Source organism: Netta rufina (genome assembly GCF_964035555.1).
Source record: "Netta rufina genome assembly, chromosome: Z".
Lineage (NCBI taxonomy): Eukaryota > Metazoa > Chordata > Aves > Anseriformes > Anatidae > Netta > Netta rufina.
In genome coordinates, this window is record NC_140126.1 from 77,297,803 (window position 1) to 77,317,887 (window position 20,085).

The 20,085-nt window shown below is 35.6% G+C and overlaps 1 protein-coding gene across 1 annotated transcript in view; it reads left to right on the forward strand.

The window, feature by feature from the left end:
* SLF1 (SMC5-SMC6 complex localization factor 1) overlaps positions 1–18,818 on the forward strand; it is a 37,145-nt gene extending 18,327 nt beyond the window's left edge. Inside the window, exons 12-18 of the mRNA XM_084305644.1 lie at positions 7,344–7,491; positions 9,538–9,683; positions 11,616–11,785; positions 12,281–12,408; positions 14,409–14,501; positions 14,888–15,070; positions 18,025–18,818. Of these exons, the coding sequence (XP_084161770.1) occupies positions 7,344–7,491; positions 9,538–9,683; positions 11,616–11,785; positions 12,281–12,408; positions 14,409–14,501; positions 14,888–15,070; positions 18,025–18,509 (1,353 nt within the window). The 3' untranslated portion in view covers positions 18,510–18,818. The remainder of the gene's footprint in view (positions 1–7,343; positions 7,492–9,537; positions 9,684–11,615; positions 11,786–12,280; positions 12,409–14,408; positions 14,502–14,887; positions 15,071–18,024) is intronic.
* The last annotated feature ends 1,267 nt before the right edge of the window (positions 18,819–20,085 follow it).

Here is a 20,085-nt window from a genome sequence, read left to right on the forward strand (position 1 = left end):
CTGTGACCTGCTGACCAGCAGGACATTGACCTGAAAGATACTGAGTGTCCTCTATACCACCTCTTTCTTTTCAGAAGCTAGAGGCCTTGTAAAACATCTTTGACTTCTTGATTCTCACATAAAATACAAACTTACTGCTGTCTCTGCGTTCTCTTTTAAATTATTGTGAAAGCACAGAATAAATAGGTACTTCATTCACTTTTTCATTACAATAACAGAACAACAATAGAAAATCAAGTATTCCAGAGAAAAAAGCACTTTCAATATAATAGCTACTAGTTCTTCATTATGTTAAGAAAGCAGAAGGATTAAACATAATGAGAGTTTCACTCATCTTACCTAGCCAGACCTCCTACCTTTTTTGAGGACTATCAAAGACAGATATTCTGAAACAGTGCTGCCTTTTATCCGTGGTCAAGATATTTAAAAAGTGCCTAAAATTAGGCTTCTATACCCATATTTATATTTAAACAACCTACCTTTTCAAAGGTCCTGAGCACCAAGCAGGCTCACATTCAGTTGATTTCATTCTGATTCTTTGGAAAATGAGATTGCTTTCATATGTTTCCTGGTGTTGAGTGTGCAGTTTAAGTGTAGACATATTTTTTTTTTCCTACTATGCCTTCTTTTGACAGTTCCTGTACTGTAAGCCATACCTTTATCATAAAATGCTCTTTGCATAAGCAGAATGATCACTTGTGGCAGAGTGTAGTACATGTATGAAAAATAAAGGAGGACTAAAACACAACATAAAAGGTAGACCTACCTCTTGTTTAGATTTATTTTTTTCATAGTTTTCGTATATGTTTAAATACAATAGAAAATATATGTATATAAGAATTGCCCTTTCAGCACAAAGCCAAAGTGCCTATTGTGTTTACATTTGATTTTATGCACTAGAATTATTGTGCAATGTCCGTGCAGATTTCTAGCCTTAAAAAGCAACATCTGTATTCTGTTGCCTGATAATATCTGTAGTGTTGTATGTTCTGTCCTACTGCCCTATCCTTTAGCTTCATATTTTTATAATGTGCTTTTTTCCTTTTGCATTTTTGGCAAAAATAATCTCTAGAACAAAATACTGTATTTTTACATACAAAACTCATCATTATTGCTTTCTGCACACTCAGTTTTGTTTAGAACTTGAAATAATGATTTTTCTTATATTCAGAGACTCCCTTTAGAATTCCATGACATAGCTGAAAAGGTCAAAGAAGCCAAAAGAGCGGATCCTCCCCAGCTATGCAGACAGAACTGTTTTCTTTTCTTTTTCTTCTTTTTTTATTTTTTTTTAATTATTCTAGAGATGCATACATAAAAACATATGCCATTAAATAGAGCATATTGGGTGCAATTTTTCCCCCGTCTATGTTTAAGGGTATGATTCATTGTTACCAGTTTTGTTTTTCAAAAACTGCTTACTTAAGAGGCAGCACATTGTCAATATACATGTAAGGCCACTCAGAAACCAAAATGAAAGGAATGGCTCAGGCAATCTTTCCATCCATACAGGCAGAGAAAATTAAGTGTTTTTTTTTTTTTTTTTTTTTTTTTTTTTTTTTTTTTTGCACAGTGTAAGGGAGTGACCATGTCTGCCTGCTTACATAAAGGTATGAGATCATGGAAAGACACAAACATGCCAATTGTGATACAGTAATTTTTGTGAAAAAAAAATGTGAAATAGCAATTCCATGCAATTGTCCTGTGAAAATATCTGTGAATAAAAGCAGAGAAATAATTTGATGAAATTCTTTTTGAGACATATCAAACAGATTCATTTCTAAGCAGTAAAAGTGATTTTTTAAATTTTTTTTAAGCTATTCAGAGTTTGGTGAGAAGCTTCTCTTTTTATGTGATTCAAAGGGATTGCTTATTTGTTGCAATAGAGGAGAGGGGAAATATCTGTATATATTCCCTGTCATATAGGTGGTTTTTTTTGTTGTTGTTGTTTTTTCAAAAAAATACTTAATACATGTATGTAAACATATATAGGTACACATGAGTATGTAAAAAGAGCAAGCCGGAAACAGATGTAGCATCTGAAGTGAGAACCTCCAGGCTGAAATTCTGCATGAGAGTTGCTGGTTTTCTTGGAGTAAATGCTCTGAAGGTGTTTCACTTTTCAGGCCCATTGTAACCTGTATCAGGAACAAAGAGAAAGAATGAAGGGCTACAAAGACTATGGTTACATATGTGGGTGACTGTCGTTTTATGTACAGGTACATGTACTTTCTTGTGTTGGAATTTACTTTATCTTAAAAGTACTATAATAAAATTAGTGACAGGAAATCGAATGCCCTCACTCATCACTGTGTTAATCTACTGGGACATCCTGGTGGAAGAAAAGTATTCTTGTAGTTTAAAATGCACTGCCAAAGAACACAGATTTTTTTTTTTTTTTTCCATCTCTTCATCTCTGGAATCAATACTGAATATATGGCTAAAATCATAGAATCATGGGAATCATTCTGTGTGTGTCATAGTTCAAAAGTAAATAGGATTGATGCAGAAACTCACAAGGTTCCTTGAAACAGAGCTGTTAAATTAACTTTAAAATTTACAAAGGAACAAACATGTATTATTTGTAAAACTGAGTAGCCATTCAGTTAGGGCATCTTTTCATGATGATACTGCCTCACTAAGAGAACCAGAACACTTGTCATCTCTGCTGCTGCTTTTTTTTTTTCTTTCTTTCTTTTTTTAAGGCCCTAATACAGTCTGACAAAGGAGTGTAAAAGGGATTCATTCCAATTTTTATTTGCATTGTCTTTCATATTTGTAGTGTGCTTTCTTCCATGTTTCCAGTATCACTACAGTATGGTATAAATTTGTAGAATCGAATTTCTTTCTGTCACTCCCCAAAACTTTCTTTGAAGTATGTTTTAGGCAGTTTTCAGAGTACTGTATAACCCTGAAAACATTATACCTTATAGAAAAGAACTCTAAAAAGCATCTCTAAAATAACTCTCTAATTCAAAGTAAGAAAGTTAAAATGAATTTTCCTGTGACTTAAAAGCTTTCCAATGAGAACTTTTATGAATACTAAAAATTCTATCACTGGAGGACTGTACTTGACTCAGGAAAGCATTAAATGAAACAGCAATGAAGGAACTGGGTTTGCTAAGCTAACAGTCACCCATTGTCCTTTATATGCTAACACACTCAACAGCCTTTGTTCACTAAAGTGCTTTTTCTCACAGAAATAGCATTGATTCTCAACTCTAGCAACCAGTAAGAGAGTTTTGAAAAAAAAATAATACTTAATTGGATCTTATTTAACTAGCTAAGCATGTTGTAGTGGGTTGACCTCAGCTGGCAGGTAAGCCCCCACTCAGCCACTCACACAGTCCCCCCTTAGCAGGATGGGAGAGAGAATTGGAAGACCAAGAGCAATAAAACTTGTGAGTAGGGATGAAGACAGTTTAGTAAGTGAAGCTAAGCTGTGCACACAACCAAAAGGATGTAAGTTCATTCGCTATTTCTCATTGTTAGGCAGATGTTCAGCAGCTTCCTCGAAAGCAGGATTTCGGCACACATAGTGGTTACTTGGCAAGACAAATGCCACAGCTCCAAATGTCCCCCTTCCTCCTTCTTCGCCCTCCTCAGCTTTTTTTGTTGAGGACAACATTTGGGCTATTGCTTTGGTCATCTGGGGTCAGCTGTCCTGGCTGCATTTTCCCCCAGCCTTTTGTGCACCTCCAGCAAGTAGGCATCAAAACGTTCACATTTTCCAATTAGCACCCCCGGACTACTTGCAAGTTCAGTAACTTACAAGTTCCATCAGTGTTCAGCAACACATTGGTGTGTCATTAGCACTGGTTTAGGAACAAGTTCAAAGCGTAGCACCATACAGGCTTCAGTGAATAAAATGAAAAATCTTTGCCAACTAGACCCGCTTTAGCATTGTAAGTAATACTGCAGTCCTTTAAGAACCTTTTCAATGTGACTTGAAGTACTACATTTGGCAGTAGTACATTATTTGCAGGAATTTTAAAAATACACATTTGCGGAGAAAAGAGAGACACTTGAATAGTTTCTTAATGTACCTACAAAAATCACGTCCTCGCTCGGTGTTTATAAAGAAACAAAACTAAGTCAGGTTCAAGTCTGGTTAGAGGTTGAAGAATAATTGATAGGGCCACAATCAGTGGTTTCTGAATATTCTCAATTTTTATTGATTGAAGGCTTGTGTTCCAGTGACCAATAGCCACATAATTTATCTAAATGATTGTGTAAACAAAGACCTCTCATTTAGAAGTATTTTTACATAATGCAAAATTGCCTTTGGTAATAGCATAGGAACTTATGTCATTTGTATGGGTAAGCTGTTATTTCATATTCAGGAATAAGGGTTTTCATATAATGTTCTTAATATTGTTTTTGTATGTGAACAAAAAATCAGCGGGCTCCTGTGAATTTACTTTGTTACTGATTTGCATACAGAGATCACTTAGCTTTGTAAGAATTATGCTTATATTCTAAAAATATTGCTGCTGAAGCTTTTTTATTTTTTTCCCTTTATGTTAGGTTGGTCATTAAAAATATCAACTAAATTACAGGAAAATTGCAGCTTTAAACCAGCACTAGAGTTGTAAAGCTGTAAAAGACTTTTCTTTAGGATTTAGAGGATGTAGTCTCATGAGTTTGAAAGCAGGAGCTATTTATTTGCACAACGATGCTTTGGCATACAAGGTAGCATTCCCACGTCAGTTGGAAATGCTAGCTTCTTTTTCCTTTTTAATATTGTACGCATATGTTTTCATGACTATGTTTGTATTTTTCTGTGGTTGAAAATGAAAATATTGTTAATAAGTTAATATTTCAATATTTTTAAAACAGATTATGCTTTAAGTAAATTAGAGCATTTTCTCCTCATTTGTAACATTGAACCACTTATTTCATGATAAGAATGCTCTTGGTTTGTACTGTTATCAGAATGCCAACTAAGCCTCTACCAGTTGGCGTTACCTGAGTTGTGTTTCTCAGAGTGCAGATATACTAAACTAGCACAGGTAGCTGCAGCTAATGTACCACCAGCCAGCTTTACTTTTGCAACTGTATATCTGGCTTTGTGGAGCATCATTTATTCATTTATATTTGGAGTGTTAACACTCATTATTTCCATTTCCTGTCCTGTCCTATCCATCTTGTGTCTCCCAACCTCCCCACAAATTGTCACAGCTGAAGTAATACAACCTTGTGGTTTAGAAACAAGAATAAATAATGTGAGTACTTGCGCTTTACATCTGCATTTACCTCAGTCTACATCTGTATGTCCTTGATCCCATCACTTACTTCTGTTAAAAATCAGCTTACTTAATGCATTTCTGTAATTTATTTATTTTTTTAACAGCTATTGACAGGATTAAAGTATTCACCCGGTATTTGGCTTTGAGATCCAGTGACGAGGAGGTGTGCATAACTAAGAAAATTCAAACAAATTTGTAATGCTTTGAATTAGTTCTTCAATTTTTACTTCTGAATTCTGGGAAGATACAGTGTAATGTATGTTGAAAATATTTAAATATTGGCAGAAAAAATGATCACGTTGACCTGCCATACCAGTGTTCCAATTTTTTTTCCATATGAGATCTCACATTTAATCTAAAATAATGTATTATGATACAGTAAACCAAGGGGCAAAACAAATCAAGCAGAGCTGAACAGAAAAAAAGGAATTAGGGCAGGAAGCTATCTCAAAGATCACATTCCTGACAGATTTTGTCTAACCAGATCTTAAAAGCTTTCAGTGACGGAGATTACCTCACCTCCCCACACAATGTTTATTTGTAGTTCTGTTTTTTCCTTTTCTTTTGAATGACAAGAAAGTCTGTTAACTGTATGGGCAGTATGTATGTAGGTTTTCTGCAAATGATTTTGTAGTCTTTTTATAATAAATCTCATCTGTGTCACAGTCTCCATTGTTCTCATATATGTCTGTCTGATTTATTGATGAAGCTCAAACTGCTTTGGTCTTTGGTGCTTTCCAGCTCCTGAGGGAATTGTATTAAATTATTATAAACCAACCCTGAATGTATTTTGTTCTCAAAGGAGCATCAGACAAACCATTGACTGTGGTGCATAGCTGAAAAAAATAAAAGTTCTGTTTCATTTAAGTAACTCTTTAGAGTCTCAAGCTTACCAATAAGTACATATTTGGTTCAATTTCCCTCTTACCCAGAATTGTGTGTTTTGAAGTATGCATTCTTGTTGACCAGAATGCAGTGTATCAGCAGGTGCTGTAGTGCATCTGCGGTGATTCTCTAGTAGAGCCTTAGGTAGGCTCTACTTAGACTCTGCTAATTTTGTTGAATTAGCTTCATGTATTCTTACTGTTTTGCATGTATTTTCTCTAATTTTCACATTCAAAACTGATGTGCAAATCTGTGAATTTGCTGTGGTTGCACATGTGGTTGGAGGAATGTCATAATTTGGACTCATTGTACAAAATACTTCTACGTGGTGGATAAAGGTGTTGTGTAGACAGATCTGACTATCCTCTGCACATACTGACTTGGACACCAGAAACAGTGTGTTACCGAACCTATACTAGTGAGGGGAAGTGCTAGTATGGATGAATACATATTTTAATGTGACAGTAGCTCATGGATGACAAACTGTCTAGCTACACGTCATCTTAATAACTCCTCAAGAAAATATGCTTTGCTTTCTTTATCTGTGTATCTTTATTTTTCCTGCAGGTTCAGAGGATAAAAAGCTAATGCTAGTGCCCTTACTTCTGTTCATTCTCAAAGTGCAGCTGCTGGTCTTTTTGGAAGTTTGATAGCAGAAGAAAGCTTCCTGATCTCACATACTGCTTAAGTTCTTTTTCTGTGCAGGAGAGTAGCACCTTACAACCTTACCCACCTTTTGGCACATATGTTAATCACACCGGGTTAGGTTCATGATGGTACCTTTAGGAACTGCAAATCCTAACAGAGCAAGGAGGCTAAGAGCCCTGCAATTGTTAAATAAACACAAGGTTAACTAGCAGAAATGCAATACTTGAAATTTTACAGTTAAACAAAACCTATTTTGAAATTAAATCGCTTTGTACATGTAACCTTTGATCATATTTTACATGGTGTTCTAGAAAGTGTGTTTCCAAATAACTTGTAGTTCTCTAATGCCATATCGCAACTGGTGTGGCATTAATGGCATAATTAATTTTGTTGACCTGGCTGCAACAGTTTGTTTTTAATCAGAGAGAGAAACACCAGAGAAGAACTGATATGCCTTTTATCTGAAGATGTTCTTTGGTATTATTACTGGTACATTTTCAGTGTGAATTTACTATACAGTACAGGTCTACAGATACTTCTTTTCTTTTCCTCTCCTTGTAGGCTTTCAGATGTGAAATAGCTTCTCTGTTAAAGGCAATTCTTGGAACTGTAGTGGAGTATTGGATCATCTCAGGTTTACTTATGGACCGAAACGTGTTTTGCCAAATAGCTGATGATTTAGCACAATACATTGCCATTGCTTGTGACGGTGAGTGTTTTAAATGCTTCTCAGTCTTTTAATCAGATATACCAAAGAAGTCCTAAATTAAAATTCTCAGTTTACATTCAAGTTATGTTTTACCTTCTTTTGCAGCCATGCAGTCTTGTGGTATGATGTGTATGCAGGAAACTGTTTTACTTTGTGTGTGTGCATGTGTGTGTCTGTCTGTCCCAGGCAAAGACCAGATAGAGAGGGCTTTCCTATTAAAATCCTTTTAAATAAATCTCTGTAAGTATTAATGTGAAATCAAGATTAAAGAGTGTGAAGAGGAAATAAAATCTTTGCAATTCTCTTGTCAGTTTAGGAGGAAGTGTAAACAAATCATACTAAACCGTAACTTCAGAGAGGCAATTTGGAACGTTTGCTCAGACCAATTTTCTGATGAGACCTTTCACTCAACAGACTTGATCTTATTTGTTAAAGGCATTTCAGCAGGAAGTCCACAAGCTACCCTGAAATTTTGGTCCTTACAGACATCAGATAGAAACATTGCAATGTTTCATTCCAAATCCTTAGAGTTAAAGGAAATTAATGGGGTGGGATGGGATTCAACTGCTCCTATGAATATCATATAACTATCGCTCCTCTTCAATTCAATGTACTAGATAAAGAGAAATGTTACGGCTCAGACCATTGTCATTCAGCATCAGCTGTGTTACTGTTTTTTTCAGCAACTGGGGATGAGGAACTCAACTAAACAAAAAAAAATTAATCTCAAGAAAAGACTGAACGTTGTTAGTTTCATGTTCAAACTTCATTCCCACCATTTTTTTTCCTTTTGTCGTAGAGTCATCAGAAAACTGTACCTCAGCTTTTATACCTCTAAGTATATCCCAGTTTCAATCATATTCAATCATAATTTTCTGTAGAGAAAGGTGTTGGTTAGGCACTTGAGAAGACCTGTAGTGAAAAACAAACAAACAAACAAACAAAAAATCCATGTCTCTAGCCAAATAGTTCGATTCTGGTCTTGGTCTTTCCTATGGAAAGTGAATGATAAGAACCATTGTAACCTGCTTCAGATTTAACAAAAACAACAACAAACAAACCAAAAAAAGTTGGAACTTTGTAGTATGATGTAAATCAGTTGAGCTTTTAGTATCTCCTGTTGCCTCTCCAGAGGATTTCCTTTTTATAATAATTTTTATATGCTTCTTCATCCATTCAGGCCATTCATAGGAATAACAATCATAGTCTGGCTATAAAGAATAAAGATTATTTGACTAATTGGTAATTGCTGGAGCGCTCTTCAGTCCACAGGACTTAAAGTGTGAAAAACCATAACAATTTTTCTGTCAGTCTTGGAGTAGAAGACATCTGTACTTAAATGTTCTTGTTTTGATTGTGTCTGTATATCAGTTACTGTGTGAGCATTTCTCAGCAGAGCAGAATACTATCTCTGTACAGTAAAGACCTTGGCAGACCTTGCTTTCCACCTGTTTCAGGTGCTATTTTGATGAAATTCTGCTGCTAGAATCAAAATGCAAGTATAACCTTAAGAAAAATCATCAATTCCATCTCCTCCTAAAAACCAATACAAAACAAACAAACAAAACCCCAAACAAATAAATAAAAACAATGTGGTAGGCCAGAGCTAAGCCTGAAGACAGGTACATCTGAATAGTATTGAAATCTGGTTAAGGTCAATTGTAGAATTTGTAGGTCCCCCTGCGTTACTTAATCAGATTCCTTTGTTTGTGTTACGTACATATTACCTGAATTGTGTTTGTGTTATGTCACATGAAATTTTAAAGGTGATCACTTGCATAATTTCATCAAATGAATAATTTCATTCTCAAAATCAATCCGGAGCTTTCATAAGGTTGTATTCAGAGCATTTTTTAAAGTGTTTAACATTGTAAGAAGTGGTGCTTTGCCTTTTAAAGTTTGATGATCGTTGTCTACAAAGCTGGTCTTGTTATCAGATGATGGATAAAATCTTTTTTAATATGACTATTTTAGCAATTCTAATAGACAATAACTTACAGTAGCTGCAATAGTAGAGCTCTTTTTATTTCCTTTGTTTTTATCCAGATTTTTCAGTACATGATTTACAAATGTTCATTTGTACCATACCATCCCTCTGGCTTCAAATGTTTGTGGCAGAAGCAGTTTTTAAAAAACTGTGTTTACAGAGTAATGTAACTATTTCTACAGAACCTCTTTCTCTTCAGAAAATAGTAAGTAACTCTTACACTCCTTAGTAACCTAGCATACTTAAGTACTTAACATATAATTAGATTGACTGAAATCTTGGAAAATATCTGTCTTTTGTGGTATAAGGTCTTGGTCATTACATGTATGCTCTTCCACCTGTAGAATGTCTACCGCATTTATATTTCTATCTGTCTGAGAGCAAGGTTGAAAACAACAGTGAAGTTTTTCTTATCAGGGAATTGGTAACACCTCTTCAAGTTAATTAATCTGTTTATATGCAGCTAACATGGAAAGTCAAAAGGAAAGCTTTTTAAAATAATCTTTGATGTGAATACTTTTTTGCAATATTATGTCTGTAATTAAGGAAAATGCAAAATACTGCATGGTTTTCCATGAATATGTTTTCCTTCAGATTTTTGAAGAGGAAACGGTCTGTTATGCTACTGTGTCTAAGCATGTGTAAGATACAAGACTTTACGATTCATCTTCCTCTGAATTTCTCCTCTCAAAAACTTTCTCCTGCTTGCAAATCTTTTCTTGCCTTCAAATCACAAACTGTGATAGCTGATGAGGAAATGTATAATGAAATTCTCAAGACTACAGTTGCTGTCAGGATACGCATGCATCAGGAAGATCACACAGCAATGACATGACCTAACTTAGAACCACATTTCAGTAACTTCAATGCTAAAGTCTAACCAGAATATGGAATTCATAAGTGTTAAGACTTAAAGTTGACAGGTAGAGTTAAAGAAAAACAAAGTCAAACTTAATATTTTTTTCCATATATAAGTTTTCTCAAACTTTACAGAAGTTTATTGTGAACAGAGATCATTGTTTATTAAAACATTGTGTTTAAAGAGAGCTTGAACAAAAGACTGACAGAATTTCAAAAATAAACCAACTAGATCTAATATTTAACATATGTTGCCAACACATATGTAGCAGCAATCACTATTTTTAGTATTGCCATGACTACTGATCACTCTCTGCAACAACTTTAAAAAATGTTAGTAGAGCCTGAAGTTCATGGGTTTCTATGGCTTTCCTTAGCATTCTTTTTTTCTTGCTCCATACGATAAATACTGACCACGGTCCAATTTTGCTTGCTCTTCTCATACAGCATCTTATCAGTTAGACTCACTTTCCTATGGGTTCAAGTAGTGCTGTCCTACTCTCTGCAAGTAACTGTACAGTGAGTCTGTCCATTGCACGTTGCTTGCAGAATCTTCAGCGATGTGTTACATACTCAAAGCCTTCTTTAATATTCTTTGATCAGGTATAATGACTGTAATCATTCAGTGAGTCCCCTCACTGGACTATGGTTTTGCCAAACTGCAAAACCTTGCACGACTTTCTGAAAAGAGGGTTAGATGTGGGTTGGAAGCTCTGTATTGCCAAAAATGTGCCAAAATACCTACAATGCTATCCCAATAATGAAAGAACACTGAAGAGCTAACTGACTAGCTTATTGCTTTCACAATGTCCAAAGGCTTATTCCAACCCTTAGCTTAGAAGAGATCAAGGAGAGGAGTATTTCTTTGCTAAGTTGCTCCCTGGGTGTTGCTCCCTGATGTGGGGGAAGAAAGCTTATAAATACTTCCATTAAGTAAGTGAGAATCAATTTGCTTTTCTTTAGTCTTATATCCAGTTAAAGAGATGAAAATGTTCTTGGCTACGGAAAAAAAAATATCCCACCTCCTGGCTCAGACATACCTCACTCACCTCTGAGGCTAGCATATGAGTTGTTGTGAATTACAACAATATTAAAATAAAGATCGCAGAGCTGACTTTAAACAACCTATATGTGCAAACGTCACTTAGGGACCATATTTTAAAAAACTGAGATTCAGTACCCTGTGGGTGGTGAATGACTGCTTGTACATGAAGTGCAACAGAAAAAGACTTCTAATGTACTTTACACAAACTCGCTGAAAATGTTACTTTTGCAACAGGTCTGTTCCTATTTGCCTGCCTTGAGAGAGGTAGGGATGTGTGACACAAGAAAGATGCATAAAGAAAAGAAAAAGAAAATAGGGCATCGGCCATGCCCTGAGTCTCAAAGGGCATTACAGATGCTAAGTGGTCATAAGCAGAACCAAGTCAAAGTGCTGCCTGATCTACCGTAAGTAATACCTATAACATCACCAGTTTTATTCTGCTTTGGGGGACAGCTTCTGACCTGACACATTTTTTGAACTTTATATGACCTGTTTTGTTGTCTACAAATTACTACAACTGACAGAAATCTCCATTTTAAACCTGTAACACCTCTGGTGTGGGGTTTCCCTTTTCTCCCCATCTTCCATCTCTGCATACACGCAGACTGATGTAGTAATATTTTCCCAATATTAAAAATAAAGGATACATAGAGAAGTTGAACCATTCACAGAATTACCTTTTAAAAAAGTTTAATTGAGGGTAATTTAATTTTGTTGCTGTTTTAAATACAGTTATAATTAAGTGACATATAAATTGCATATTTAAGACATTTTAGAAATAACTGAAATTGGTAGATCTAAGTATGATGTCTGTAAACATTTTAAAGTCGTTAAGTACATACACATTATCCAAAAAAATAAGAGTGATTTTAGATGTGTCTCCTTTGCTCTCTTTTCAGTGACTTAATGTTTAGTAAGTGCTGTACAAGGAAGCGTAGAGCAAATGAGAAAGTTGGGGCTTCAGACACCAAAGAGAATCGCTACATTTTGGCTGAAGAGGCGCATTTTTACAGGAGAAATGTTAAAGGTATTCTATGTATTTAATTTATGTTAAGAACTTCATATGGTTGGAATCAGCTGTTTCAGGTTTAAAAATCTTGACCTTATGAATGTTCAACTAAAATGATGGCTTATGCCCAAGAATTATTTTCTTATGGTTCACGTTTCTTTTTTTTCAGTGTCTGTTTGAGAGGAGGAATTGTATATATGGTGGAATAAAGCTGCCTTCTTCATTCCCCTCCCCCTCCCATATATTAAATACAGTGTACAGCTTGTGTGAGCTCATTCCAGGCTTGCCCGCCTTACTTTGCTAATCCACCTCAACCTGTGCTTGGTAGGATCAACGTCTTCTGATTTGAAAGTATAATTCAGTCTTCATCTCTTTCAGTCCTAGACATTTTGTGAACAAAGACTGAGGAGTATGCTATGTTACATAGCTGTGTTAAGCATATGGACTGTTTTCTTCCAGGCATTCAGCCCAGACTATGAAAGGCATTTGGCTTTTGTCTTAGCTATACTGGAACCCAAGTACCTAAGGAATAAAACAGCACTGCAGTAATTCATTCAGTTCCTACTTATTACACAAATGCAATAAATTGTACTTTACATGAGGCTTTAACTCAACAGAATTACTTGCTGGAACTACTTTTTATTATCTTCATCATCAGAAATTTACCTATATCACTTAAAACACAACTATTAATCATGACACCCAAGAGAAGGCTTAGGAAAAACTAGCAAATTGAACCTAGGATTGTTCAAAAAATTATAATCAGAATTGTATCACAAACACTGAAGTACAAAAAAAACACCTCACCCTCTTTTGGGATTTAAGAGAGCTTCAGTAACAGAGCCAGACCATGCATTTTTAAAATTGGTTCGCTTTCTCTTTATTGCTTTTGCAAGTAAAATTGATGTGAATTATTACATGCTGACTTCTACAAAGAAAAGTGAGCTGAAGGACTACGGGAAAAAATGCTTTTTTTTTTCTGTTCTTTCCCTGCCAAAATTGTAAGTAGTATCTACTGTTGAAAGAATGAGTATGGAGCTGACAGATTTACATAGTGAAGGTATTAATATAACAAAATACACTATGTTAATCTTACTGCAAACGCTGAAGAGATTTAGCCAGAGATATTCTTCGTTTCTAAGATGTTTGTTGCATCATCTTTCACCTGGCATCAAGATTTTTCTCTGGCTCTTGTTCAAACCTAATCATTTACTTGAAAGCAAAACAGTGTTCAGAATGGGTCTGAAGTTTTTATCATGCAGAGACTAATGGTGTCTTTACATATAAGCAGCAGTTCTCAGTTGCTTGCTGTTCAATCTTTCACACTTCAGTTTTACATGATACTAAGGCTTGTTGTTTTTTTTTTTTTCAGAGGATTTTCTTTTTTGTAATTATTATTATTATTATTATTATTGTTATTAGGACCCCTTCATGTATTGCTCCCTCTTTTCCCCCTTCCTTTGCTACTGTAGCCAAGTCAGACAGCCTATTGAGAAACAGCAAACCATCTGTTAACGGATTTGAAGTTCTGAATTATACTTGAGTGTGTAGAGGCACTCGTGCTTAGCCAGAAACATTCATTTGAATTAAGCTATAAATGCTGTGTAAAAAGAACCATACATTTTAACGTAGGTTCATGAATAAATTTAAGGGAGGGCAACTGCACTCTAAAGTTTTATTGCTTCAAAACCCAGTATTTTTGGTGTTCTGTGATCACTTGGTGCTTTTATAGTGTGATTGAAGCTTTAAACCTTGAACTGGGGGGAGATAATTCCTGTGTTAAACCATTTGCAATACAATTTCATTGCTGGATCTCTGGTGGAACAGAAGCGCTGTGGGTTTTTTTTTTTTTTTTTTTTGAATTTTCTTAAAAGATGGTTAAACAGGATAAAGGAAAATCTTACTCATTATTGAATTTTCTGGCATATAGCCAGGTCTCCTAGTTCCAGGCACTTTGATTATTTTCTTTAGTTGCTATCTCGCCTAGTCTAGTGTAATCTATTAATTTTTTATGGTAGGAGAGACAGCCCTGCATGAAGCTTGCATAAGAAACAAAGTGGAAAGATTGATTCAGCTTCTCTCTTCCCCTGGAACAGACATTAATGTTAAAGGTAAGTTATTCATTTTATCTACAGAACTAAGAAATTAAGCCAGATAAGGAACTGTTAAACATCCTTTTGCTAATTAAGTTTATATTTATGATACGAAAACTGCCTTTACTATTCTAACTAACAAAAATCAGGACTTCATAGCAAACATTGCTGAAAGGTTAATTTTAACTGAAGTGTGCTTTAATATCATGTTTCTTATCAATTTTTTTAAATGCCATTTTTTATCAGATGTTTTTCAATAAAAGTTCTTATTTTGAAATCACAAGTTGCCATTGTCACCATAATGAATGCTAAAAAGTCAAGTGTTTTGCTGTCTAATGAATTACATTATTAGCATTTTAGTACTACTTCTGCTGTTTTAAAACTTCCCTTGATTTATAATTCAGACTATGCTGGCTGGACGCCTTTGCATGAAGCCTGTAACCATGGCAGCACAGTGTGTGTCCGTGAAATTTTGCAACGTTGTCCAGAGGTAGACCTGCTCAGTCAAGTGGACGGGGTGACTCCTTTGCATGATGCACTGTCAAATGGACATGTAGAAATTGGCAAGCTGCTACTTCAGCATGGGGGTGAGTGCATACATGATAAACTGGTTTAGGGAAATTATCCTGAGTCCATACAAAGTTTGTGGTGCTTTTATTAATAGTTGCATAAAATAACATTTAATTATAAAATATTTACTTTGAAACATTTTTAAGCCAAGCTGTTTTGGTCAAAATAAAAATATTACTGTTCTCACACTTATCTTGATCAGCTGAATATGGAATTAGCCAGGATTTTCACTTTTGTTTCCAATATGATAATGTTTTTATTCTGCATTTTACCCCATATGCATTGTAACTATATCCTCCAAACTAATTAAAGATAAATATTACCTATTCACCAAGTAAAGCTAAGGTTTTTCTTTTGTTTTGATCTATTTTTACTGTAATGCAAAAATAGATCAGTAAATCTCTATATAATCATGTATTTCAATTTAAATTTGTTCAGCATTTATGAAAATTAATGTGATGGTCTTTGAAGAACACAATTAGCTTGGTAATTGGTTTAAGAAAGGAATCTATATTGTAATTGTGATAACTGCTGTTTAGGGATAATAGTGGGAGGGGCGCCTTAGTTTCTAAAAAAAGATATATTGCCCCTTAGGCAGACACATGATAAATGTTTTGAACAATACATTTTTTAAGTGACAAGGAACTTGTATCTTGTGTTGAAATACCCCCTATCAACCTAATTAACTTAACATGCTTTTTAAAACAAAACAACAGCAAAGAATGATCCTGGATATCCACTCTTCCTTCTTTTAATTTATTTACTAAAATGAGTATTTGCGATATCCTTACTCTTGACCTACAGTGTCAATTTAATCTCTGTGTTGTATGCTGAGTCCAGATTTTTTCAATAAAAATCATTCTGCTTGTAGCCTGAAGGTAAAAGAATGCACTGTATTTAGATGGCCTATTACTTAATTAAGCTAGAGAAACAAAATTTTATTTCATTCTTGGCGTAAGACCCTGTGTATTTACAGTCTTCTCCTGCCCCCTAAAGGCTGTCTCTGTCTGTTGTACAAGCACTGGCTCATAATCGATACATTCATTCCTCTGCAGTTTCACCTCTCTGTGTTTGCTGAGCTTCAGTTCTGGGGCTCCCAGGTGTTTTATATATCTACTGAACCACACATCTGACATGCCAAGCCAATACCTGGGCTCACTTCCATCGGTCTAAGTGATGCAATAGCCAATATTGTAGTAAGCCCAGCTCCTCAATTGGAAATGGCACTGCACTGACAGATGTGCATTTTTCCTCAGCTATTGTGAAGAATAGGTAGTGGATGATCCTGTTGTCCTACGGGAAGAGCTGTACTTCCACTTGCATTCATCAAAGTTTTCTGGCAACCATAAGGCTGCGTGTACCCTTATCTTTGCCTTTGTCACACTCCGGGTTTTGGCCTGTCAAGTAGCTGACAAGACTATGTTAGAAAACGTGTTACCCATTCAGTCTGGATTTACTCTGCTCAATAACTGAAGAGTACAGCTCTGCAATAACTTCTTCCCTTTCTGCAAAAAGGTCCTCAGCTTGCGGAACTTAATTATTTTACATAGTGAGGGAGTGAAACAATATAGCTTCAATCATAGGGAAGTTAGAAGCTCTAATAATGGTAAAGTCTTGCAATGAGTAATCTTTTGTAATTAAAATATATTTCTGAAAACATATTAAAGATATGAAATTGTGTCATTTCTTTTGCATAGTAACCCGAATTTACATGTGAAGATTTATATTGTTTTCACCTTTGAAAAACACCACCTGTAGTGTTTCATCCCTCTTCATTTTTTTCTTACTGGCGTGGCCTTTCTTAAACTTATCAGGACATCTGTAAGCTGTTTAAGGATTAATAGCTCCATTGTACTAATAAACAGGAAATATTGAAAGAATGTAGTATGAAAAGAAATATTTTCTTATTCTCTGAATGAGAAAACCATGTCCCACTTAACTACTTTAAATCCAATTATTATAGTAATTATTTTTTGCAGCAATCTGCTAAGACTAAATTTTCTAGCTCAGTTGAGGAAGACTAGGATTCCTACCTCAGTAGTTTATCTTGATGCATAGCTTAGGACAAGGTCAAGCATGCCATCCAAAAAGGTAAAAAAAAAAAAAAAAACACACCATAATAAATTGCCTTTAATTTTGAGACAGTTTCAGTAAATAACTCAGCCTGTAAATTTCCTAATGAAATTGTACATTGGTAATAAGACAAATTTTTTACATATTATATGTATTGCTACTTGAAATTTTAGGGTAAGTTATATTTGAATTTCATTCACATTTCTGTATAATAATCCTTCACTTTCAACATAGCAAAACCAGGAAGAAAATTAAAACTATGTCATAAAGAAACTGTTACAAATGTTCTCTCTGCATGTTCTAGGTTGTGTGTTCAGAATCACAGAATTGTCTAGGTTGGAAGAGACCTCCAAGATCACAGAGTCCAACCTCTGACCTAACACTGACAAGTCCTCCACTAAACCATATCCCTAAGCTCTACATCTAAATGTCTTTTAAAGACCTCCAGGGATGGTGACTCCACCACTTCCTTGGGCAGCCCATCCCAATGCTTCACAACCCTTTCAGTAAAGAAATTCTTCCTAAGATCCAACCTAAAGCACCCCTGGTGCAGCTTTAGCCCATTCCCCCTCATCCCATCACTGGGAGAACAGACCAATCCCCACCTCGCTACAGCCTCCTTTGAGGTACCTGTAGAGAGCGATAAGGTCAACTCTGAGCCTCCTCTTCTCCAGGCTGAACAACCCCAGCTCCCTCAGCTGCTCCTTCTAAGACTTGTTCTTCAGACCCCTCACCAGCTTCATTGCCCTTCTCTGGTTGCAAATGTCTAGCTCATCAGTTGTACCAACATAACAAAAATGAGTTTAAACAGACTCTTAGTTTCTGGCAAAAAAAAAAATCTTGATCAGCTGCCAGCTGGAACATGCCATTATTATTAATATTTGTATTTTTCTTGCAGGACCAGTCCTTCTACAGCAGAGGGACTCCAATGGAAAATTGCCACTGGATTATGTTCAATCCCTACCAGTAAAACAAGAACTTTTGAACATTGTTCATCCAGAAGAGAAAATTGAAAGATTCTATGAACGCACTGAACAAGATTACTGCAGTCAGCAGAGAGAACTGTGGTTGATTTTATTTAACAAGATGCTGCTAAATTTTTGTTCAGTTTATAATCTGTTTTCACCCTTCCCTTCAGTTCTCAGAGAGGTAGCTTGTTCAAGTAGACTTCCAGTAAGGGCTCGTGATTCCTGTAAGATGGAAAGTACATTTTCTGCAGATTGGTTAGTAGATATGTACTTCAGAGAACTAGAAACTTTTAAAAAGCTACCACAGTTTCTTCAAGAGATATCCACAAACAAATTTATTTTTCCAGGAGAACAGATGAAGGCTTTATTAGCAACTCTGGAAACTATGGTAGAGGCAAATCAGCTCTTTACTTAAATCCTTTAAACTGGTAGCTTCCAAAAACAGTTACCATTAGTTAAATCATGATGGCTGGCCATTGACAGTTAGCTAATAGTTTTTTGACAAGTATGAAGTACAAATTTCACAGCCCTACGTGTTTTTATCACCCATGACATCAATACTTTCCTGTAGTTGAACCTGGAAATCAGATGTATTCATTCAGTGCATTTTTTTGTCAGGCAAAATTTATCTAGCATTGCCTTCTAGTTGTCAGATAGCTCTGGATGTGTTTGACCACCTCAGGAGGGTGCTGTATCATTTGCACTAAGTAAAACTTTGCTTTTTCTGGCCTGGGAATCTTTATCAGAAGTCTCATGTCATAGCTCACTTTGGTCTCAAAAGGTAGAGCCTCTGCTGTTAAACTGAGTTGGGTATTACAACAGTTTTACCTTTGTAAAAGTGTATACCTACATATTTTCTTGTCTTTTAATAAAACTGATATTTTACCTGTCAGTAAGGAAGAACATAGGGAAAAAGAATTCTCTCCGTTTTTATTTTGTTTATCTTTGTCTTGTAAAAATTGACATTACATTTTGGAAATTAAAAACGTAAGGTAGGTATACCTTCTGATTTCAGAATTGGTATATTGTAATTTCTCTAGTTTTTGCTAGTTTGTTAGAAAAGATCACACAAAGAAGCACTGTGGCACTCATGATCATATTAGTTTGTGCACTGACTACTCCAAGGAGACTGGTTGAAGTACTCAGCCTTTATACAGGACTCCAGTTGGTGTCACTGACTGGACCTGTAAAACCATCAGGACATCCTTCTGCTTCCCAGACTGATGATGCTGTGGAGGGCCACATGCACCTGCAGCATAATTTATGGTATCACTGGCTCTACTCTAACTCAGGCTGGTTCGGGTTCGCAGTGGTTTGATAAATCCAGTATGCTGGCAATGCGTAAAATCGTCTTGGTAACATGCCTGGGATTCCCTCCACTCAAGATGCTGGTGGAAGTAGTGGTACAAATCTAGCTATGTTGGCAGGGGAATTTACTAAGGATTAGACAAGACAGTTTAAGTATGTACTGGGCATCAGATTCTGACACTAAGCATGGATCTCCTTAAAAATTACAGCCCATTTAATATGAGAATTTTGTTCTCCATTCTATGAATACATGCAAACTACACATGATAAATCCTCTAAACTAATCCTCTAACCTAATTTGGGATTGTGTGCTACATATTCTATCAGATGGTCCTTTTAATTAATTAAGAAAAAGAGAAAATCCTATGCGGTTCTTTAAAGGTATCGAGGCTCCTGCAGCAGCTGAACTGTATAATTGTGCTGTGTGAGGTTGGAGATCTCAAAGAGATGCATATTTTGGAGAGCTCTTTCTGCACATTTATATAGCAATGACCATTCTTCTTGACGTGCGTCTTGGTAGAGATTGAGTAACAAAATTGTTTAAGAATAGGTCTGAGAAGATACACTTCCAAGGGAAGTTTCTCTCTTCCTCTTTCCAGGGAAGAGAAGGAAATGCTGCCTTAGAATGAGGACAACTGATCCTTTTTTTTTTTTTTTTTTTTCCTAATGGATTCAGTAAAAGA